Source organism: Eutrema salsugineum, unplaced genomic scaffold (genome assembly GCF_000478725.1).
Source record: "Eutrema salsugineum unplaced genomic scaffold, Eutsalg1_0 scaffold_5, whole genome shotgun sequence".
NCBI lineage: Eukaryota > Viridiplantae > Streptophyta > Magnoliopsida > Brassicales > Brassicaceae > Eutrema > Eutrema salsugineum.
In genome coordinates this window covers 3,272,126-3,296,536 of record NW_006256612.1, presented here as the reverse complement: position 1 = coordinate 3,296,536, position 24,411 = coordinate 3,272,126, and the positions used below count along the sequence as shown (strand labels likewise).

Here is a 24,411-nt window from a genome sequence, read left to right as displayed (position 1 = left end):
TCTCGGCGAAAACCTTCGTCATCGGAGGAAGTTCTCTTCCGTTATCTTCGACCTACAAAATCAAAATAAAAAAAATTAATTAGTATCGAGAAATAAGAGTTAATTATTTGAAAACAAAAAAAAAAAATTTTAATTTACTTACCATCAGAAGCCGTCTTCCGGCAAAAGTAATCTAGCCGGAAGTGTGCGGGACGTTCTTCCGAGTTTCTGCATCGTCAGTAGCGTTCTTGAAAAATATTTTCATTAGAATCTATTATAAGAAAAAAAATAATGTAAATATTATTGAAATTAACTACTTACATAGATCTGGAACACTTGGCGGCCGTAATCTGATTGTGCGGATCCAACCAGTACTGGACAAGGCCCCGCCAGACGGTATTGGCCATAGGCGCCGGCTTGGCCTTGTTGCCGTCAACCTCCCACTTCCGTTTCCAGTCGGAAACAGTGTTGTTAAGGCGGAATTTGACATTCTCCTTTAAGGCCGTCTCCACACATCCGTGTGCGGATGTTTTCCCAATGCCAGTTTTGCTAGGAAAAAAAAAGAAGTTAGTAATTATTGTAAAAAGTTAAAATTTAAAATTAAAATTAAACGAAATGGTAAATCACTTACCGCAAAACACTTGAACCAAGTGTCAAGTGTGGCATGATCCAGCTTCTTCCAGCTGGTATGGAGTTGTACAAAAAACCCCTTGATGATATCCGCAACGTTACGACCGACTGCATTGTCGGTCGTAAACCTAATCAAATAGAAAGAGAAAAAGTAAATTAATATCAAATATATAAGAATAAATATTAATTAATTTAAAAATATTGTAGGAAAAAAATTACGTACCAAAAGGTGCCCGGGACTCGATTCGGGTCGAATTTGTTCATGGTCTCACGACCGGGTTGCGCCAGAAGATCCTGTACCGTAAACTGGGCATACGGTACAGGCGGGATCGGATCAGCCTCAGGATCGGCCTGTGCGGGAGCCGCTGGTTCGGCTGGTGGTGGTGGAGGCGGTGCCGGCTGCGGAACAACGACCGGTTGGGAAACCGTCCGTTGTGTTCCCGAGGACTCTGGGATGGCTAATCCTGTCGCCGAGGTAGACGAGGCAGTACCGTCAGAATCGACGAGCTGTCGGTAGTGAAATCTCTTAGCCCGAGGAGCCATATCGACAGAATCTACAAAATTTTAAAAAATTTGTTACTAATTTTTCAAATATTTATTTAAATTTACAAAATCCGGGCCTATCTAAATTACGAAACCTAAATCTAAATTCCGAACCTAAATCTAAATTCCAAACCTAAATCTAAAATAATATGTAATGAAATTAATTAAAAAAAATACTTACAATTAATTGGCTGGGAGAGTAGGGAGAGTAGGGAGAGAGGGAGAGGGTTAGTTTTTTAGAGAGAGAAAGAGATTTATAGAGAGAGAGGGGGAAGAGAGGAATGAGCGAAGAAGGGGAAAAACTCGCGTCCCTTATATAGATTTTGTGATCGTCGTAAAATCGTTGTAACTTTACGACGGTTTTACGACGATTTGGTTGTATAACAGTCGGTCCACTGTATGACATGACACGTGTCGTGATGGGAGCATTTGACCGTTACGACGGTTTTACGACGATTATACCCAAACTGTCGTAAAATCGTCGTAACGTCGAAACATTTAAAACCTCGTACCTCGGATCAGGAGCCTATCCGGTGCAAACGTTACAACGGTTTTACGACGGTTTTGGGTTTAGTCGTCTTAAATTTACGATTATATTACGACGGTTTTACGATGTTTTTTAAAAAAGTGAGTAAACCATAAATCTTATAAATGGGATATTACATAAAGAACAATGCAAAGGTTATTGTATCCTAACATATAATAAAAGGTTTACAACTTTGCATGTATGATGAATTTATGACATGAGATAGTAAAAATTGAAATTCCGTAATCTAATATATAACCTTTCACTTAACATTTACGAAAACATGCATGAACTTGTAAAAATGTATGTTTTTTTTCAAATTTTTGATTTTGATCAGATTGATAGCATTTCATATAAAATAAGATAACCAATCAAAAACATTTGTGAAATACCTTACAACCAATAAGATATAAAAGATTCAAATTCTTGGATTTCAACATTACGACAATTTTACGACGAAATAGTGTACTCGTCATAAAACCGTCGTAACTTTACGACGATATTACGATGGTTCATCGTAAAGACGTCGTAATGTTGAAACCCTATTCATTCAGGGCTTAAAACCTAGACTTAAGGTTTAGGGTTTAGGAAAAACCGTCCTAAAACCGTTGTAAAATCGAATTTTAGAGTTTTCAAAAAATTCAAACAAACAAAGTTACAAATTACATAATAACAAACATTCACTAAATACAATGCATGAAACTCAATCAGATTCATCTTCCTCTATTACTTCATCACCATCACCGTCTTCTTCCGCCAAATCGTCATCATCGGTTTCAGCAAACTCATCATCACCTTCTTCTTCTGTATCATCGGGAAGATCTTCAATTTGCCTGTTCCGAGGGTCTCTTAAGAAAATCTCCTCATCAACATCTGGTTCAGACAGATCTACGCAAGTGTCCTGTTGAAGTGGAACATCCTCAACCCCTACAATCTTGCCCCTCGGAGCCACTTTAACTACAGATAACCATGAAATTCCTGTTGATCGAACTCGAGGGTATGGCAGAAACGTTACCTGTTCTGCTTGAGAAGCTAATATAAATGGCTCAAACCTGTTGTACCGTCGTGATTTGTTCACGTCAACAACTCCAAACTTGTTTAGACGTACCCCTCGTCCAACAGTTATCAAACCAATCACATTTGAAGAGAACAGTTTTAAACTTAACAATCCAGGATACTCTATTTTAATTATTTTTTGCACAACTCCATAAAAATCGATTTCACCCCTCACACAAACTCCATAGTTAGTTGTCGCCCGCTATGCACCGTGACGGTATGTGTGAAAAACATAGCCCCGAGTGAAATACATTGAGGCTGTAGTTATTTTTGCCATTGGACCTAGTAGTAACTCATGGAACCATGTTGGAAATTCATCCGGATCATTCGGGTCCACCTAATAAGAAAAAAATTCCACTTTTATTTCTTGATTTCGATATATAGCAAATTAAAGTAGTATTTTATTTAATATTTTATACTGACTTGCCCTTTTAACCACTGGGCATAGTGTTGATCTTTACGATCATTGATTTCAATTTCAGAAACCCCAGATATGCATTATTTAACCTCATCAACAAGTGCTAAGAAAAAAAACAAATAGCTAGTTATTAATACTGACAACTCATATAAAGATATTATTAATTAAAAATGTACCTTTCATACGATGATAACTCTTCACAATTTAACAGGATATACGTATGTGCACTGTGATAATCTTTTTCATTGGACCACCAAACATCTTTTAGTTTTCCACTAAGACGTCCGATCGGCGAGATATGTCAAGTACACCTTCAACGGCATATGTATGGCCAACTCCTCCATCATCATATCGACGAGTAGCTCTTTTGCGTGTTTGTACTTTCGGTGCAAAATAGTATGAAGTGAAGTGTGAAGTCACTTGCGTCAAGCTTCCCGCCACAATTGAGCCTTCCACTTTAGCTAGGTTTCTGGGTTTACCTTTAAGATGCTTCATGAAACGCTCGAACGGATACATCCACCTGTACTGAACGGGTCCACCGAGCTCTGCTTTGTGTGGGAGATGAACAGGAAGATGTTCCATAACATCAAAAAATGATGGTGGGAAGATCTTTTCGAAATTGCACAACAATATTGGAATATTCAATGCCAGTTGTGATATTACATCAACTGATAATGTTCGTGTACTAAGATCCCGAAAAACAGCACCAATGCCTCCAATAGCTTTATTGACGTTTTTGGGCAAGAATTCAGCAAATGCAAATGGAAATAATCGTTGTATAAAGACATGGCAGTCATGGCTTTTCATCCCAGCAAACTTTACCCCGTCTCAACAGATTTGGAAAGATTAGAGACATACCCATCAAGAAATTTAACGTCAGAAGAAACCCATCTGAACAATGCTGATTTTTGATCTGCACTCAACCGAAATACAGGAACTGGTGCTTTCCCGTTTCTCAGTAGATGCAACTCACTTTTGTTGCATAAACCAGGCAAGTCCAATATTGACTGACCATTGTCTTTTGTTCTTCCCGCTACGTTCATAACTGTATGCATGATGTTATCAAAAAAGTTTTTTTCAATGTGCATGACATCAAGATTGTGTCTGAGCAGATGATATTTCCAATAAGATAGTTGCCAAAAGATAATTTTCTTGTGCCAATTATGATGAACTCCATAACCTTCAGGCATATTTACAGGAGTGTGCCAGTTTCCCCCACGAGTTACTGTTTCTTCTGCCCTCCAATGATCGATTTGCGCCTGTATATCAGCTCCTGTTAAATTAACGGGTGGAGGGACATGTACACTTTTGTTCTTCATAAATAACCTCTTGTTCCTCCGATATGGATGGTTATCCGGTAAAAACCTCCGGTGACAATCAAACCAACAAGTTTTTCTACCATGTTTTAGCTGAAACGCATCAGTTCGATGAAGACAATAAGGACAAGATAGTCTCCCATGTGTAGTCCATCCTGATAGCATACCATAAGCGGGGAAATCGTTTATTGTCCACATAAGCACAGCCCGCATAGTAAAATTTTTCCTCGTAGTATAGTCATATGTACGAACGCCAGTATACCATAACTGATTCAACTCATGTATGAGTGGCTGAAGAAATACATCGAGAGCTCGCTTCGGATGATTTGGACCTGGAACCAAAATACTTAGGAAAAGTAATTTCCTTTGCATGCACAAATCTGGAGGAAGGTTATAAGGAGTTAGGATTACTGGCCATAATAAATATTGTCTACCAGACATACCAAATGGACTAAAACCATCAGTGCACAGACCAAGATAGACATTCCGTTTGAACTTAGCAAAATCTGGGTATACCATATTGAAGTGTTTCCATGCCTTTGCATCTGATGGATGAACAACTTCTCCATCTACTTGTGTATGTTCCGCATGTCATCTCATTGATGCAACTGTCCTTTCAGATTGATAAAGCCGTTTTAACCTATCAATTATAGGGAGATACCACATACGTTGGTACAGTATCCTTTTACGCCCACCAGTTTGCGGCCTGTATCTTGGTTTTTGGCAAAATCGACATTCCTCCAGCTGATCATCATCTTTCCAAAAAATCATACAATTGTCAACACATACATCTATCATCTCAGAAGGTAGACCAAGACTAAAAATCAACTTCTGAATTTCATAGTATGTTCCCGCTGCCAAGTTATCCTCCGGTAGATACTCCTTCAGAAGATCAGCCCAATCATCCATGCAAACCTCAGCCAGGTTATGATCTGTTTTAATTGACATCATCCTAGCTGCCAACGATAATTTAGACAAGTCTTCTCTACATCCTTCGTAGATTGGCTGATTAGCATTGTCTAACAAATCATAAAATCGTTTGGCATCTACACTAGGTTCCTCAACAGCATTACCCGTATGCGTTTCATGAAATGCATCAGTCACCATTTCGTGCATCCTATCATGATCTACACTTTGGTCATATTGATACTGATTAGGCTGATGACCATAATTCGATTCATCAATATCAACATGACTTTGATAATTACTACTACTACCAGCATTCTCATGAGTATTACTACCATATCCTTCTCCATGTAGATACCAAACAAAATATTGCGGCATAAACCCTCTATTTAATAAATGCGACACGGTTTTGGTTAGTGTATACCTCGTATTCTTGCATTTCAAACAAGGACAAAACATCTTCCCACTATCTTTCGTTCTCTCCATATTTGTAGTCTGATACATAAATATTTCTAACCCGTTCTTGAACTCTTCTGTCAACGCCCCATCTGAATCTTTACGCATATACATCCAACTTCTTAGCTCGTATATAGACATCTTGAAAATAAACTCAAAATACTATCTCTTTTTATTGATTAGACAATAAAGGAGGTAGTCTCTTGTGTCACGTCTAGCCACGTGAATGGAGTAAATTAACCTTATAATATTATTACTTTTTTTTTTCAAAGTAATATAACTCTTAATTCGGGTTTCCAGCAATGGACAACCCAATATATAAGGATTTACAACATTATACTAAAATTTAAGAGACCTACAATGGGTCTCCAAGATGAAGATGCTCTTATGTTTGAATGATGATGTGTTGTGATTGAATGAAGGAATGAAGATCTATTTATAGGAAAATTTCGGGCTTTACAACGCTTTTACGACGACTTTTTACGACGGTTTTACATTCAACAATAATATTACGACGAGTTTACGATGATTTTGCGATAAAATCTTTCATCTACAATTGTTAGGTAAACATGTTTTAAATGTTTTTCACCTAACTTCTTTTTCGACGTAAAATCGTCGTAATATGTACATCGAAATGAAGTCGTCGTATATTCGTCGTAATTTTGCATCGAATTTACGACGATTTTACATTTACTAAATCTCTCGTTATCGATGTATAATCGTCGTAAGTCGTCGTAAATTGTACGTCGAGTTTACGATGATTTTTTTATACGACGGTTTTACGACGGTTTTAAAATTAGACGTAAGATCGTCGTAAAATCGTAGTAATTTTGCGACGATTTGAAAACCATCGTAATGGACCGTTGGAAAATGATTGTTTTTTTGTAGTGGTTGTCTACAACGGACAAGTATCCCGCCTGTAAACACGCCAAACAGATCTCCATGCACCACGTTAAAAACTTCATGTAAGTTTGTTTCCATTAATCTGCAAATTAATAATAAATTGCACTTTTCGAAACTCGAAACCCAATTTTCTTGGTGTAGAAGCATTAATGAACCTATTTAGATTATGGGAATTTCCACAATTAAATGTTATTTATAATAGTTTTTTTTTTGGGTAAAAAACAAGTGTTTATAATAGTTGAAAGGAAAAGGGAAGCTAGACATCAGGAAAGTACGTAGCCCATGATTTGAAACTGAACTTTTCCTCTTTATCAAATTTTCAAACTGGTTTCAAAACTTTCAATTAGATAGATAAACCATGACGTTAAAATTATAGAGTGTAAAGATCATTCTATAAGAAACTTTACTCGCAAACTAACAAAAATATATAAACCGTGTGAGCGTATAACACAATTGGTTTGTTTAAGCTTTTTTTTTGATATTACACGTCGACATGAATACTCGTTTGTCCCGACACATTTAATAATACTAGTAGAACATATCCATTATTCAAAATTGCATATTGAAGTTCATAAAAATTTGGAAGTATCCAAACTTACATTCAATATATATATATTCGGGACGTACAAAAAGTTGTCGCACTGCTATTTACTGCATGTGTACACAGTATTAACGTTCACAATAGCATTGACTAGTGTAAAAATAATTTGATTGTACGTTTCTCAACCAAAAAAAAACTCAAGCTCACTGTTTTTTTATCTTCTCAGCAGTAACCAAACAACAATTCCTTCTCTTACTCGTTCCAGCAAGTTTGAGACCAAAATTATCAAGAACACCCACTACCCTATTAGGCGGAAAAGATAAACTCAATAAAGACATGGATTTCAAACCATTTTCATTATGATACTCTGAAGTAATCTAAACATTTTTCATATAAGAATAATTAACCACATATCACCTGATGCAATTGTTCTCTAACCTAAACTCTTATTGAACTCATTTTGACTTGAGTGTTAATTTATAGGTTTTCAGAATGTACCACACTGGTTTCTTTAACGATTTCTTTTTTCTTTCTCTAATGCAAATTTGTTTACTCTCTAGGGATTTCCTCCCAAAATGTGCAGGAATACGCATAGAAAGAACAAAAATCTTGCTATGACACGATATAATCACAAGTTTATGTACGTACTTATTAAAAGTTAAAATATTTTGATGATGGTTTAAAACATAAGAGAATGGTAGCTCAGGAATGTGTTTTGTTCAATTACATGATCTTATTTACAATATGATCTAAATATGCAGTGAGAAGATGTTAAAAAGGAACATAAAAAAAGCCATAAAGCTGAAGAACATGTTTGTAATATTATCAGTAAAACAAATCCAAAAGACAAAGCATATATATGTAATTAAGACAAGATGGGAAGTGTTTGGGGACATTGACTATACTTTTCTTGCACATTAAATAAATCTCAGTTGTAATTAAAGTTACAAACCATATTCATTTGTTTCATGACACCATAAAAATTTATTATTGTTTTTATAGTCCATTTAGGTTCCACAACCTTTTGATCGCTCGTACGTACATCTCTTCAAAGAAATTGATGTGATTTTATTTAGAATATATATTTTCAATATAAAACGACTGAACCACTATCGTTGGTGTTGTAATATCTTAAGATACCATAAAAATGTTTTAACTCGAAAAAGTACTACTACTTCCAAAATTCCAAGAGATTTTGTTAAATTTTATTTTTGTACTAGTATTTTTGGAATTTTTGTATTTTGGTGTTTATATTATTAAAGGTGGTTATATTTCTGGGAATTCAAGATAAATTTTAACTGTTTTTATAAATAGAACTGTGAATATTTTTAAAAAATTACTAGCTCATTCGTTAAAATCAGAACATGTATTTATAAAGAGCCAATTAATTATATATTTGGAGCTTAACCACTCTTTTTTTTTTCAATTATATTTGGTTTTCTTCCATTTATTCTCTCTCGTTTTTTATTATTCTTGAGAACCAATTAAACGATATGGAAGCAAATAATATTTATTGGAAGAATTTTTTGAGAGCTAAGTAAAAATTCTTCCAATAACTATATATATATATATATATATATTTTCACCCCCACTTATATTCTCATATGTTTATTGGACCTTTATTTGGAGTTTTGTTGTCCCTCTGTTCGAAGCATTCTTTGCTTAAAGACAGGTTAGCCCCAGGAATAAAGCCAAGTTCCCACCCCCAACGTTTTGGGTTAAAGAGATACATTTTACATTTTTTAATATATTTATGCTTGATTTTATTTCTTTTTAAGAAAGTTTAGCATCATCGAACATGTCCTTCGAGTTTCCAATTTTTTGGTCTACTGATCGAATTACAGTTCGATGCTGTTGGTATATATAGTACTGGATGTTTGAACAGAAAACAAGTTCAATAGTGTATATAGTAGCTGGAGTAGATTACATCTACAATGTATATTGCATTTAGTACGTACTCTATTTAATATATTGTATTTTTGCGGGTTGACGATCTATATCCTCATGGGAACTATCATATAGCACCAGATCCACACGAAACTATGACCTTGTTTTAGACGTCCATGAGAGGAAAGTTGTAAATTTAAATCCCCATGTAATAATAGTTCGAAATCTACTTCCCCAAATGTGTTGGTTTTTACGGTTTCTGCCAGTTTGCGATGTAAACCCGAGAGTTAAACCATCAATCGCTGAAATCAAACCAAAAAAAAACCGACCCGAACTAAAAAAACCCGATTCGAACCCGACCCATGACAGCATTTTATTCCCACATTGGTCCCAAAATCCCCAAATCGAAAAAATTCAGTAAGAACCCTAAATTCGATTCTGGAAAATCGATTGTTGTAATCAGTAATTTCTGAAATCGAGGGTAAGTATAGTGTTATGGGTTCATATTTGAGTGTTAATTGTAGTATTTTTCTTATGTTTCGTGGTCCAAAATTTGGTGATGAGTTTCGTTTTGTAGGCTGAATTTGGTGATGTCTGGAGCATCGAGCAATGTTTCAGGAGGTTCTAGTGGATCATCTTGTGGTCGTCCAAGAAGAATTGTGGGAGTTCCGAAGAAGTGTTGGTGTGGTGAACAAAATGTGGCATTGATTTCGAAATCAGACCACAATCCTTACCGGCGTTACTATCGCTGTGCTTTTGCTGCATCGAAGAAGGTAATGTGTTGAATGAATGTTTGATTTCTGTGATTAGATGGTGTTTAAGTGTTTTTATTGATTTCATTTTATTGATGTCGATGTTGTGAATTCCACTTTGTAGCTTGTCAATGATAATCACAACTTCAAATGGGTTGATGAGGCTTTGTTAGATGAGATTGAAAAGCTGCAATTGAAAAATTCAAGGCTTGAGCAAGTGTTAGAAGAGTTAAGGGCAACTGAGAGCATGATTTTTGAGAAGCTTGAGAAAGAGACATTTGATAGGGTTGAAGATGTGTTGGTTGAAGCTAATAGAAAGATGAAGAAGGTGGTGTTGCTAGGGGTCGTCGGATGTTTGCTCGTGGTTGGGATTATGTCACTTCTTAGGTGAAGATTATGAAGAAGGTGATTTTGGTAGGGGATTCTATCACTTGTTGTTCGTTTAGTCTTGAATGATGTATGTTTTGTGTCATCTTATTGTCTTGTTAGTGGGAGTATTGTGTCTTATTGTTGTAGTGTCAAGTAACTTTGTGTTCAATGAAATGAGTTTTGGCAATTATGTCTTTTCTTTTGAATTTAGTCAATGACAAGAACAAGATTAGAGCAATAAAAATCCATTACAAAACTAAAACAAGTGGGCCAAAAGTAATGAGCATACACTCATATTCCAAACCAAATGCAAGAATCCAACATTACTTTCCCAAAAACATCAATCTCTGACCCACCTAAAATATTAAAAAACTGAGAAGATAACATAAAAAACAGACACATCTTCGACATTACTCTTCGGGCCATACTATCCATGGGAAGAGTTTACTCCGAACACCTTTAATAGGTTCAACCTGCGAAGCTTGAGAACCCTTGGACTGACCTTGAGAAGCAGACGGCTGACCCTGAGAAGAAGCAGACGGCTGACCCTGAGAAGAAGCAGACGGCTGACCCTGAGAAGAAGCAGACAGCTGACCCTGAGAAGAAGCAGACGGCTGACCCTGAGAAGAAGCAAAAGTCTGATCTTGAGAAGCTTTCTTCTTCGCAGGAGATTTCTTCTGTGGAGGAGCAGGAGCTATCTTCGTTGCAGGAGCTTTCTTCTTTGGAGGAGATTTCTTCTTTGCAGGAGATGGCGCTTTCTTCTTTGCAGGAGTTTTCTTCTCTGGAGGAGCAGGAGCTTTCTTCTTTGGAGGAGCAGGAGCTTTCTTTTTTGCAGGAGATTGAGATGGCTGTGAAGCCGCAGCCTGAGTAGTTGAAGCCGGAGGCAGAACAGAAGGAGCAGCTGAAGACCGAACAGATGAAGCTTGAATAGCTGAAGGTTGAACAGATGGAGCAGCAGAAGGTTGAACAGAAGGAGCGTTACCTTTATCCTGCAAAAAACAGGTAACCACATACATTAGACACCATAAAGCACAGGACATACCCGAGAAACCTAAAACAAAAAAATGCTAACCTTTTTGTGGAATCTAGAGTTGTGGTCAGCTTTGCCACATATTCCACAATGCATGATTCTTTTTTTGTTTGGTGGTTGCTTCTTTGTTGGAGACTCATTCACGCCTTTCTTCCTCTTTTTGTCTGCATTGGTGACCTTCTTTCTACCTGGCTGTGGTGGTTCAGGAGGAATGTGGACATCCGGAGCATCAGAACGAGGCCAAAATGCAGCTCCTCTAGTAGGTACAAGTCCATCAGTATAGTTCCTCCTCCACATAGCAGTGCGGAACCAATGACAAACAAAGTCTTCAGGGACCAGTTTTTTAGACAGAATCACCCCATAAGCATGCTCACATGGGATGCCACAAATCTGAAACTTCAAACAGGTGCAACTCCTCTTCTCCAAGTTCACTCGGTAATTACAACCTCCTAACCTTGCCTTATAGTCTCCATTTGTGCTTCTAGTAACTATGCAAAGCTTAGCTTCCTTGTACTCCTTCACAAGGAACTTAGTGACATAAGGCGTGCATATCCCTGAAATGACAAACACAAACACAAACCCACAATTACCAAATATAACAAGTCCACAAATACCAAAAATAACAAGTCCACAATTAAACCAAATACACTTACCATTGTGATCATGAGATTTGGCCGATCTTTTGGCTATACGTGCCATAGCTAGCCTTCTTATTGTTTCCAGCATAGGCACAAATGGCTTCCATCTTTCCTTTTCGATACTGCTGTTAAAAGACTCGGTAGAGTTGTTCTCAACATCCTCACAATAGTTGCCCATCTTGTAGTTAAATCTGCACCAAGTCCTTGGATTCATCTTCATCACGTCATTGTAAACACCAACATCATAATTCAATAGCTGGTCCAAACGCCAATTATACTCAGCCTCATTGTAGCTCCACGCCAGATTCCATATGTATTTCTTCATATCTTTTTTAGAAGCATGGTTCTTCTTCAGATTCCCATAGATGTGTCTGACACACATTCTATGTTCGATCTTTGGCAACTCCATTTGAACAGCTGCAATCAGTCCCTGAAACACATGAACAATTCAACAATAGATTAGTCCATACTATCATCACCCTATATTTCACTTATTAAACATACAAACACATTAAACATATTACCTTTTGACGATCAAAAACCATAATAAATCCATCACCATCATTCAACTCCAAGTCGTGCTTCAACATCCTCACAAACCATAACCAATTCTCAGTGTTTTCAACTTGGACAACACACCAAGCTATTGGGTATATGGAGTTATCTGCATCTCTCCCTAATGCCGCCAATAACTGTCCCTTGATTTTGTGCTTCACGAAGCAGCCATCTACTCCTATAAGTGGCCTACATGTATTTTTCCAAGTTTTTCTGAGGTTTTCAAAGCACACGTAGAACCTGTTAAACTCGTCTTCACCTTTCTCATTTGTCAGCGTTTCAACCACCACATTAGAATCCTCATTTGAATGACGCAACTCAGCCGCATAGTCTCGGAGACGAGCAAACTGGCGATCATACTCACACTCGATCCACCTCAATGCCTTATTCCTAGCTGCTTGACATTGTGGCCTAGATACAGTAATTCCCCACTCCTCCCTAATCTTTTCTTCAATCTTCATAGGCATATAGTATTTCGGTTCCTCTCTAATCTTATCGAGAAACAACCTAGCGATTTGTGGAACCTTTAACATTGTAACCTCTCCATTAGGTGTACATGAATGCTTGTCATTCAATATTCTAATCTTCCACAGAGCATCTTTCTCCCGAGTTGAAGCATAGACTCGCCATTGACAGCCTCCACTTTCTTCATCACCACCAAGACACTTAAATGAAATGTTAGTCTTATCATACCTCGTTTGCTCCAAATTACGTCCAGTACTCAGTGCATAGTCGAGCACATTCTCCTTGAAATCCACTCCATTGAAAAATGACTGGTTGAGATACAATATCCCATTACCACGGCTAAAGGATGTCCGTGGTCTCGGCCTCGTCGGAGCTGCCTCTCCCTCATCATCGTCATCACTTTCTGGAATGTTGTCGTGGAAAATCGAAGGCTCGTCCTCAAATTCCTCCACCATTTTCTCGATTTCAGTTGCATCTCTGTCTACTTCTTCTTCATCGAAATCGTCTTCGCCAAGCGCACGACGAATGACTAAGGCCATCGAAATCGTCGTCAACCTCTTCCTTCAGCTTTGATTTCGAATTCGATTTCTAGGGTTTAGGATTTGGGAATTTTGAATTTGGGGATTTTTGTTGGGTTTTGGTTTATTAGTTTGGTTTTGGTTTATTAGTTGTAATCGGGTCATACTCCGGGTCATGATTGGTTTAACAACGCTAATACTTGGTTTAGCTTTGTTTCCGATACAGTTATCCAACTAAAACCGACCCCAATGGAGTTTGGGCTTTCGAACTTTGTAACTGTGGGGAAGTAGATTTCGAACTATTATTACATGGGGATTTAGATTTACAACTTTCCTCTCATGGACTTCTAAAACGAGGTCATAGTTTCGTGTGGATCTGGTGCTATATGATAGTTCCCATGGGGATATAGATCGTCAACCCTATTTTTGCAAACATAAATTAACTGCTTAGGACGAAAAATTCTAAACACCTGAAAACTAAAATTTACTCTTGCAATAGCTTCATAGTTTGGAATTCAAACTTTGAATTCTTGTACATACACGTTCTTATACAGTTATTGTTTAGTTTTAAATTTTTAATTATGAAAAGCTTACAAAATTAAAGTTAATACAGACAAGATGTGTGTAAATGTAATCCCTATTACTTAACCACGAATCAACGTTAATATCATCAGCCTGTGTGACTTTGGAGAATGATTTTGTAATGCCTACAGCCTACCTATATTTAGTAATTTTATAACTAAAAGTGTGTTTTAGTTAATCTTTAACGGAATGGAGTGAATTTTTCTACAATTGTTTTTTTTTTCAAAAGAAAAAAAACATGAACAACACGACTAAGTAAAGTCAAGCAGCTTATGCATCATATTTTCTTGTAATTTTAAATGAATCTAACCTATAAGTGCGAATATTTCACAAGAACTATACGTACTTTACACTTCATGTAAAACTAATATGATCTCTTTTATTTTATGAATTTGTTTTTTCATATTACTAATGTGCTTTGTTGTATATATTTTGAACATTCAGATCAATTGTAATCTCGTCTTTCTAAAATTTTATGATTCGCCATGCTAATTGTAATGTTCACTACGTAAACAAAAAGCATTGTAATCGTCAGTGAAATTCGAACTCATATATTTCTTAATAGTAATTTGCATCTTCAGATGATCGGTTAACTACCATCATCAATGTTGGTGTTTTGACTTCATATTTCGTTTTCACAATATCTATATTTATTCACATAACGTATGACACATTTTAAGCTGTTAAAAAACGTATGACATATTTTACATATGCAAGTAAAAAACAAAATACTTCATTTTTTTGTTTTCATAAAAAAATACTTGGTCGGAGCATTACGTTTACAATATAGTATAAACGAATCGTACATGACAAACAAACATATCACATGTGTAAACAAAACAGCATAGCTGTATCACATACTTCAATTTTCCATCTACCAGGCTAACATTAATCCATGATGGAGACACTATCGAGATCTAAGCACTTCAACTTACAAATTGACTAGAATCACTTACATTGTATACCTTAAAATAAGCTTAACTAGATGATCAAATATACATATAGACAATTACAAAATTCGCGATCATTATAACCAAATGGTTTTTGGTATGGTTATCGTTGTTGCATCATTACCCGAATTTAACTCCACATAATGCAATCATATTGTTGAAAAAAAATTATAAAGTTCATATAAAAAATGTATCGACTGAGAATATAATCGGTACTTATTTTACTCATTTAGTAGAAAAAGATAAAAAATAAAAAAAAAGCTCACACATGCTCATATCTAAAACAAGACAAAACGATGATACATATTTTATTTTAGAATATACATATATAAAAATAATTTAAAAGAGACGAGAAGAGAACCCACAACAAAGCGAATCGTGATGCGACCGTTCCCTTGGCCTGTCAAATATATCGTGACCATAACCCGACCCGGTTTCAGCTGTCTTTAACCAATGATAAAATGCCACGTAACCTACTTCCAGCACACGTAAGCCATCTCCGTCACCGTGTAGACAAACATGGGCCCTCGCTGCCGTCTCTTAACGAGACCAATTTTCATCGGCACACCAAAGCCTTCTCCGTTAAAACTCACGGTGTTTTTTTTAACGCCGTTAAAAACTTTTCTTTCCTCCAGGTATAAATACCCAGAGGAGCTCTGGTTCTCCTCTCTTTCTCGTTCGTTATAATTTCTAGTTAGAGAACAAAAACTCGGAGCTCCGTATCAGTTCTCGGGTGACCCGATAACCCGAATTATTCGACCCGGTTGTTCTTTCTTTTTTTGAATTAGTTTCGGCCGTTTCTCATTTTACTGTTTTTCAAAAAAAAATTCTTCTCTCCGGGAAGAAAATCGTCTGTTCGAGAGATTTCTGGGGATTTTCGCAGTGAGTTTTCTTGCTTCGCGAGAGTGTAGATTTTGTTCCAAAATCCAGATTCGATTTCGCACGAAGAAGACATTTCAGGTCAGTAAGATTTTTTTGTTTCTCGGGAAAAGAGATTCAGAGATTCGTAGCTTTTACATTTTCTCATTCTGTAGAAGCGATTGAGAAAAGAAAACAGAGATTTGTCACTGGTTTTTTCGATCGATCTTTTCAAACTATTTTTTCCCGGAAAAAAAAAAAGATTCAGAGAGTATTTTTGATTTTGTATTGCCTTTACCTGTTTGCATTTTTCCTCCACTGTCACTTGATTGATTTGATTTTGACAGATTCGATTCGTCACTTCTCTCTCTCTCTCTCTTTCTTTTATAAGAATATGCAAATAAGTTTCCAAAATTTTCTCCAGTTTTCGATTTTCTATCCCGCTTTCTAAGCATCCAAAACAGATTTTCTACAGCTTTCCAGGAAAAAATATCATCTGTTTCTTCATCATTTCTTCATTCCAAAAGTTTTTTCTGATATTTATTGTTTCCTAACTTTTACTTTTGCTTTTACTTCGCCGAATCTTTCATCATCAATTCGTTTTCCCACATTTACTCCGATTTCTCTCTGTAACACTACTAATGTTGTGCAGCCATTGATGGTCTATTTATAGGCTTTAGACACAGAACAAAACCCCACTCGTGCCGGCGACGAAAATAGACCAAACCTAAAAGAGGAAATAAAGCAGACCTCAAAACCCATTTTCTCAGATATCGAAACAAGGTTAGTAACAAACAAACCCATAATTACATTCTTGTCAAATTTAATGCCTGGAAAAATCAAAACTTCAAACTTTGGATATATTCAATAAAGACGTTTTCTGGGGATAAAGAATAATAATGGCTCTATGCATCAGTTTTTGCCTTTGCTTTTGATATCAAAAACCAGAGTTTTATTACACCATCTTCGTAATTCGTGATTGCTGCAATTTTTTTTTTTACTTTTGTATCGAATACATTCATATCAGTAGCTTTCATCTCTCGACACGCTTTAGATTGGTCCATCATCACACATAAAAAACCCTAAAATAGAAACCAAACTCTTTTTCTTTTTACAAACACGTGACTGTCAAGATTCCATTTTGTTGTTAAACATTGAATATTTCATATTTTTACATATTTTGTTTCCGGTTTTGAATGGTGTTAAACACGGGGGGAATCAGAAGATATTATTTGATTCTTTTGTCAATTTAGTAATTTGTTTCAATTAATGTGATTTTGAAAATGTCAGAAATTTCGGCTACTGTAAAAATGTTTTATTCTTCCAACTTTTGATATGTGTAAGTTGAGGGATGGGTTCTTTCCTTCACACAAAAGCACTATTGAATCTAATTTTATCCCCAACAAATAAAAAAACAAACTCTTTAAAGTAGAATAAAGAGAACCATTTGTCTCTATTATGATCCTCTTTAGAATAAGATGATTACTTAAAATAATGTGTATTTATACCATTTCAGGTGTTTGGATTTGCGCAATTCTTAAATTATATTTCAGTGTTAACAAAAAGAAAACCAAATTTAAAATTATTTCTCACTGGGGTCCTATCCTCTGATCCCCAAGTTCTCTTTCTTTTCTGGTTTCTAATATCTTTTCTTTTAAAAAACAAAAGTGTAACTTGTAGTTTTAATATCTTTCAACACTTTTGTCTCTATCAAGATCACTCCACTAATCATAAACCTCCGTAGCTTATATTATTTTATTCCAACTGTTTTTTTTTTTCTGCTTCAGAAATTTAATCTCCGAGGTAACAATAAGATCCGAACGACCATGGTGGAATGCTTTTTCTTGTATTAAATGGGTTCAATTCTTGAAATATTTTAGCATTGGCTCTTTATGAGTTAAACTAAACCAAATTAACTTTACTGTCTTTGTTTTCTTTTGAGTAGTTGTTATCAAACTAGGGAGAGATACGTCACAACTTTTATCCTTTTGTGTTGTGTTTGCGTTAGGGAAAACGACAATTGGGATCCAAAATTCCCATTCCTATGTTCTAACTTCTAACTTATGTTTACAATTGTCTGTTACTATTTATTGTAGGACCGTTTTCTCTGTTTCTATTGTATTTTATTTTATAAATAAACTTGGCTTTTTATATCATATTAAATGTGTAATCTGATTACATAAGCTCTATCTACCGTGTTATATACGTCGGATTGTGGATCCCTTTACTGTTTTAGCTCTATACTTTTGACGTTTTTAATTACTTTATTTTTTCCTTTTGTTAGGTTGTTTTTATTCACTGAGGTTTGGTTGTGAGGTTTGGTTGTGATGATGATTAAGTAGACTACTCTGTTTTATACGATTTAATAGGGCTGAAAAGGCAGAGAACACAAAAAGAGGCAAAAGATGTTTACTTGCATAGCTTGTACGAAAGCAGACGGAGGTGAGGAAGTCGAAAATGGAGCGCGTGGAGGCATCACTCCCAATACTAAAGAAGCCGTCAAAAGCCTAACCACACAGGTCTCTCTCTCTCTCTCTCTTCTTTCTTTGTTGATGCTCCTTTTTTTTTGTTCTTTCAACTTTATTTTGTTGCTTTTTTCCCTAATTGCCTTGCTAGTGAAACAAACAAAGACACAGACCCCAATTAACGTATCTAACAGAAGATCAAAAAGCAAACTCTTGCATTTGACTGATATTCGTTTCTTTAGTTTTGAGATTTTTTTGTAATTATCAAATACCAAAGGGTAGAGTTGATTTCGTTAGTAACAGTGGTCACTGTTTGTTTAGACAGAGATGCAACTTTCACTTGCTTGGAATCTTTCACCAAATCTCTCTTTAATAGGTTATGTCAGTGTTTGCTTCCCCTCAATGTGGACTAGACATGAAAGTCAAACAACTTACTGAAACAATAATTAAAACCCAGATTGAATTTTTTTTTAAAATTATGTAACCAGTTGTATTTTTTTTCTTTCTCTAGGAGTATAGTGGCTGATTAAAGCTAAGGGGGTCATGAGTTTTTTGAATATTGCTAATGAAGACTGATCTAATTATACTTTTCTCAAATAAGCTTTAGTGGATTCTTTACCTAGACAGGGAAAAAAGAAAGGGTTTGGTAAATCAAAAGAACAAAAACAAAAGAAAGAGAGGGCCGTTATGATTTGTTTCTGCAGACTGAGAAGACAAGATGAAGTATTGTTTTCAATTATGTTAGATCTCAAAGACTTTAATATATTCTTTTTAGAATGATCTATTATTGATGTTCTTTTAAGAATATAGCAGACCTCCTTTTTACTTCGTTGGGCTTAGAATATATGCTTCTTGACGCATTTGGTCATGGCTAAAGGCCTGAAACTACCTCTAATGTCTATGAAATGTCATATTCAACATTATATATTGCGTTTTAAATGCGTTTTTGGGTGTTTAATGCTATGCAGATTAAAGATATGGCTTTGAAATTCTCTGGTGCTTATAAACAATGCAAGCCATGTACTGGTTCCTCTAACAGCCCCATGAAGAAAGGACATAGACCGTTCCCAGATTATGACAATGCCTCTGAAGGTGTTCCATACCCTTACATGGGTGGAAGCGCGGGTTCAACTCCTGCTTGGGACTTCACAAACTCCTCTCACCATCCAGCTGGACGGTCAGAGTCAAAATTCACTTCAATCTATGGAAACGATCGGGAATCGATCTCTGCTCAGTCTTGTGATGTGGTGCTAGATGATGAGGGGCCTAAAGAGTGGATGGCTCAAGTAGAACCTGGTGTCCATATCACATTCGCTTCGCTTCCCAATGGAGGAAATGATCTGAAACGTATCCGCTTTAGGTATTTGAACTCTGCTCAAAACAAACCTCTATGTGTATATTCTTTGAGTTTTGACTTGAATCTTGAGCAAAACCTGCATGTCTACTGTCTCCTGTTTGGATATGTATGTTAGTTGGAAATTGCTTGAGACAAACAAGTTGACAATCAAGGCTAAAACATGAGATGGAAACTAACCATTGTTTATGTCTTGTTTTTAAAAGCCGGGAGATGTTCGACAAGTGGCAAGCTCAACGGTGGTGGGGTGAGAACTATGACAAAATCGTTGAGCTTTACAATGTACAGAGATTTAACCGTCAAGCCCTTCAAACGCCTGCAAGATCCGAGGACCAGGTAAAAAACACATATCCCAAAAAGCCAACTCTTTTAGCATTTGCCTGATGAAACCAATGCACATTGATTTTGTAATGTTCCCTTAGTCTTTCTTCAAACTTTTGTGAACCTTGTTTATTTTCAGTCACAGAGAGATTCAACTTACTCGAAGATGGAATCAGCGAGAGAAAGCAAAGACTGGACCCCAAGACACAACTTCAGACCTCCAGGAGTGAATGTCCCGCATCATTTCTATGGTGGTTCAAGCAACTATGGACCAGGAAGTCATCATGGAGGACCTCCAATGGATGCAGCACGAACCACCACTTCTTCCAGAGATGAACCACCATCAATGAGCAACGCTAGTGAAATGCAGGCTGAGTGGATCGAAGAGGACGAGCCCGGTGTTTACATTACCATCAGACAATTAGCAGATGGGACCAGAGAGCTACGTCGGGTCAGATTCAGGTATAATAAACATCTAAACTATGCATTAAGTATGAACAGTAGAGTGCTTAAACCCTATGATTTACTCTGTTTTTCCGGTTTAGGATATCGGTTACCCCCAAAAACCTAATCATTCACAACATTTACAGCATCTTGAACCCTATATTATACTCAGACAAGGCATTTAGGATCTGAGTGTTCAGTAGTTAAACCTATGATTAGTCCTGGTTTCCGGATTAGGATATTGGTTACCAAATTAGTCACAAGGTGTTTAACCATTTTGACACTCGATATCATACCGTAAACTAACCGGGATTTATGCTTGGTTTTTTTGGTTAATCAACAGCCGGGAACGATTTGGGGAAGTGCACGCAAAGACATGGTGGGAGCAGAACAGAGAGAGAATACAATCACAATACCTCTAAAAAGAAAACAGAAATATGAGTCTCTCTACCAAATCTTTAATTGATTAATCTCCTCCTCCATATAACAACACATCTATACACATTTTGCTTATCTTACTTTCTTCTTAGCTTAAGGTCTATACATAATAGCATAAACCAAGTGTTTTGAATCATCATCATCCATAGTGAAGCTAATTATATATAACCATCATCAACAGTGAAAACCTAAAAGACAAAATAAAAACACTTTGAACCTAAAAAAGGACCACAGTTCTATTTTCATGGAAGCATTATGTTTCAGCAAATGCCCTTGTCGAATCAATATATTGCCATGGAAATCTCGTAACAAAATCTGTTACTGTTTAATAAGCGTTGATCATTATAATGCGTCAAACTCAAAAACAAATAAAGAAAAGAAACTTTGGATAGATATCTTACTTCTAAAACAAAGTAGAATATCATCTTCCTTGGTTGATTTCAATGAAATCATGAATCCACTTATAAACTAAAAGGAAAAGGACATATAAATTAGGCAAACTAACTAGTGCCATACATTGAAAGCACAATCATAGCTAGCTAGGTCCCAATAAATAACTAAATTTTTATAAAATTGAGATTAAGCTTGGAAAATAAGGCCTAGCCGATAACACAGATTCGACGCAGGAACAGAAGGCATATGATCTCGTTTCTGGATCATAAATCACGAGTTTTAGATCGTTAGCCTCACAAAAACACAAGAGCTTCTTCTTCGGTAAAATGGCAAGGGGACGAATTATTCGAAACAATTGGGGCATCAAAAGAGCTTCTCTCTCTATCTCTCTCTCTTTCTCCAAATTCAGCACCCTTCTCCCATTCTTATTTTAAAACATTTTCGTCTTGTCATATTATTTCTTATTATAATTATAACTTTTTTTTTTCGGTTTTCTTCTTCATCTTTTCCATCTTCTTTATCATCAATTTCAATTTTCTTATTCTTTATGTTTTCTTTCATCTTCTTCATCATCTTCAACTTCTATATCAATTCATTCTTCAGATTTGTCTCATTCTTCTTACTCTTCTATTTTGTTCTACTCTTCTTTCTACTCTTTATCTTTTGGTTTAGTTTTTCTTCGTATTTTCTTTATTTTTCTTCTTTGGTTTTTATTCGTCTTCTTTTTCATTCTCCCTCATATTTTCTTTCTTTTCTTCTTTCTCTTATATATCTTTTTGATTTAGACTTTGTTTTCTTCTTTCTCTTATATATCTTTCGATTTTCTTATTCCTCACCATTTTCTTTCATCTTCATCATCGTTTTTGACTTCTTCTTCATCATCTTTGTAGAAAAATTGGCTTTTTTTTTTTACTTGAACTATAAAAAAATGTTAAATTCATTCCTGAACTTTATCTGGTGTTTAAACATTCTTTCAAGTTCTTAATTATTTGAATTTCATATCTAAACTTTTGTTTTTGTGCTAAAACGTACGTGAGACCAAACAAGTGTTAAGGAGCCATCAAGTCTTGTTGACGTGGCCGCCACATCAGCAATGCTAAGAAAAAAAATTCAGGACGAAATGGGCAAGAGAATTTCATGAATAACGACCATGTTTTGGAAGAGAAGTTGAAGAAATCCAAAAGTTTTACAACTCTCAGGAAGAAAACCGGTAAATCCAAGAACGATTCGTTAAAAGCGGAAGTTTCGTTCTCTCATGTATCCCCAATTCGATCGGAGACGACAAAGAGGCGGAAAAAAAAAATATTTTGGGCTGCAATAAACGCTGGAGATTGAGTCGATAATGCATTGAAGGACATGGCGGTTGTGATGAAACAGTTAAACCGATCTGATGAAGGAATTGAAGCCATCAAATCCTTTTGGTATCTCTGTCCTTTCGAGGTTCAAGACTCCATTGATAACATACTCCTCGAACTCTACAAAGTAATTAAGAACAACTCTTCTTCTTTTTTTATTATGCAAGTGTTTGTAATTGCAGGCACAAAGAAAACACAAATGCACTGAATGATCTATCTTATTCCATAGCCGTTCAATGCCCTTTATAGTTCGTACAACTGAAACAAACAACTAACACCGAAAATAAAGGACACGAGCTCCACTAGCTCAACTACTCCTAATAAGACGCATAATGAAATTGACTAAGTAAAAACTAGAGACACAAGTCTCTTATTCCTAAACAGAAGCAAATGACAAAGACTCAAAACGACTCAACAAACCCTCCCTTGAACTGAACCTTCCCGAGCATTCAGTTCACACTGCTCATTCCAAAAGCTTCTCTGATCTTCTGAAATGTCGCCAGCTTCAAAGGCTTAGTCATGATGTCAGCTAGCTGCTCCTCCGTGTTACAGGAAACAAGCTTAACCACGCCTTCCTTGGCTAAATCTCTGAGAAAATAATAACGAACCCTTATGTGCTTGGACCTTCCATGCATTACTGCATTTTTAGACAGCTTAATGGTGGAAGTGTTATCACACAATAACACCATCTCTCCTTCCTGCTCATGCCTAATCTCCTTTAAAACTCTTCTCATCCAAATGGCTTGACACGCACAAGTTTCTGCTGCAACATACTCTGCTTCGGTGGTTGATAAAGTCACAATAGGTTGCTTGCGAGAGGACCATGCGACAGCTCCTCCACTCATCAAAAAGACATATCCCGAAGTACTCTTGCTGTCATCTATGTCGCCTGCGTAATCAATATCTGTGTAACCGATCAGCTCAGCTTTTCCTCCTTTCTTGTACCAGATCCCATACTCCATAGTTTCCTTTAGATATCTCATGATTCTCTTTACAGCAACAAAATGTAGTTGAGTGGGATTAGCCATGAAACGACTAATAAGACTTGCCACGAACATCAAATCAGGGCGTGTTGCAGCAAGATACATTAAGCTCCCCACCATCTGTTTGTACTGAGTTGGATCTGCCTTCACTCTTGCTTCATCTCGGCTGATCTTCTGTCCAGGAACCATTGGATTACAAACAGAGTTGAAATCCTGCATTTTGAACCTCTCGATCACCTCAGATGCATATTTCCTCTGACAAATGAAAGTGACTTCATCCTTCTGTATCACCTCAATGCCAAGATCTCATTTTTCCCAAATCAGTCATATCGAACTCCTTCTTCATAGATAGCTTGAACTCATTCAACATCTCATCATCATTTCCAGTGAACAGCAGATCATCAACATAGATGCTAACAATGAGAATTTTACCTTCCCTGCGCTTGATGAACAAAGCCTGTTCGCTGGAGCTGCTCACAAAACCTTCCTTGATGAAGTAACCCTCAATACGACTGAACCAAGCTCTGGGTGCTTGTTTCAGCCCGTAAAGAACCTTATGCAGCTTGTAAACCAAGTGAGTTTTCCCAGTTACCCCATACCCTTGTGGTTGCTCCACAAATACTTCTTCCAACAGCTCGCCATGTATAAAAGCGGATTTTACATCCAACTGATAAACATTCCATCCTCGGTGAGCTGCTACAGCGAGTATCATCCTTACTGTATCCATCCGAGCCACTGGTGCGAACACCTCCGTATAATCTATACCATACTCTTGAGCAT

The 24,411-nt window shown here is 36.4% G+C and overlaps 3 protein-coding genes across 3 annotated transcripts; 2 read left to right on the top strand and 1 right to left on the bottom strand.

Annotated features, from left to right (window-relative positions):
* The first annotated feature begins 9,751 nt into the window (after window positions 1-9,751).
* On the top strand, window positions 9,752-10,304 carry LOC112083951 (uncharacterized protein At4g04775-like). The gene is made up of 2 exons (XM_024152174.1): window positions 9,752-9,934; window positions 10,038-10,304. The coding sequence occupies exons 1-2, from the start codon at window positions 9,752-9,754 to the stop codon at window positions 10,302-10,304; spliced, it is 450 nt and encodes a 149-aa protein (XP_024007942.1).
* A 388-nt stretch (window positions 10,305-10,692) lies between these two features.
* Window positions 10,693-13,509, bottom strand: LOC112083950. The gene is made up of 4 exons (XM_024152173.1): window positions 12,475-13,509; window positions 11,966-12,380; window positions 11,355-11,866; window positions 10,693-11,271 (listed from the first exon to the last, which is right to left on the bottom strand). The coding sequence occupies exons 1-4, from the start codon at window positions 13,507-13,509 to the stop codon at window positions 10,693-10,695; spliced, it is 2,541 nt and encodes an 846-aa protein (XP_024007941.1).
* Window positions 13,510-18,258: 4,749 nt separating this feature from the next.
* Window positions 18,259-20,941, top strand: LOC18991888 (protein BREVIS RADIX). Its single transcript, XM_006415221.2, has 5 exons — window positions 18,259-18,397; window positions 19,312-19,703; window positions 19,904-20,033; window positions 20,158-20,480; window positions 20,806-20,941. The coding sequence occupies exons 1-5, from the start codon at window positions 18,284-18,286 to the stop codon at window positions 20,882-20,884; spliced, it is 1,038 nt and encodes a 345-aa protein (XP_006415284.1). The 5' UTR covers window positions 18,259-18,283; the 3' UTR covers window positions 20,885-20,941.
* The last annotated feature ends 3,470 nt before the right edge of the window (window positions 20,942-24,411 follow it).

What these genes read in the sequence shown, in the direction of transcription:
- LOC112083951 (XM_024152174.1), top strand. Translation starts at nt 9,752, where the DNA reads ATGTCTGGAGCATCGAGCAATGTTTCAGGAGGTTCTAGTGGATCATCT. An exon ending in CTTTTGCTGCATCGAAGAAG is followed by an intron (nt 9,935 to 10,037) that starts GTAATGTGTTGA and finishes TCCACTTTGTAG; the next exon opens with CTTGTCAATGATAATCACAA.
- LOC112083950 (XM_024152173.1), bottom strand. Translation starts at nt 13,509, where the DNA reads ATGGCCTTAGTCATTCGTCGTGCGCTTGGCGAAGACGATTTCGATGAA. An exon ending in TGGTTTTTGATCGTCAAAAG is followed by an intron (nt 12,381 to 12,474) that starts GTAATATGTTTA and finishes CATGTGTTTCAG; the next exon opens with GGACTGATTGCAGCTGTTCA. An exon ending in ACTCTAGATTCCACAAAAAG is followed by an intron (nt 11,272 to 11,354) that starts GTTAGCATTTTT and finishes TGTTTTTTGCAG; the next exon opens with GATAAAGGTAACGCTCCTTC.
- LOC18991888 (XM_006415221.2), top strand. Translation starts at nt 18,284, where the DNA reads ATGTTTACTTGCATAGCTTGTACGAAAGCAGACGGAGGTGAGGAAGTC. An exon ending in CTGAAACGTATCCGCTTTAG is followed by an intron (nt 19,704 to 19,903) that starts GTATTTGAACTC and finishes TGTTTTTAAAAG; the next exon opens with CCGGGAGATGTTCGACAAGT. An exon ending in CTACGTCGGGTCAGATTCAG is followed by an intron (nt 20,481 to 20,805) that starts GTATAATAAACA and finishes GTTAATCAACAG; the next exon opens with CCGGGAACGATTTGGGGAAG.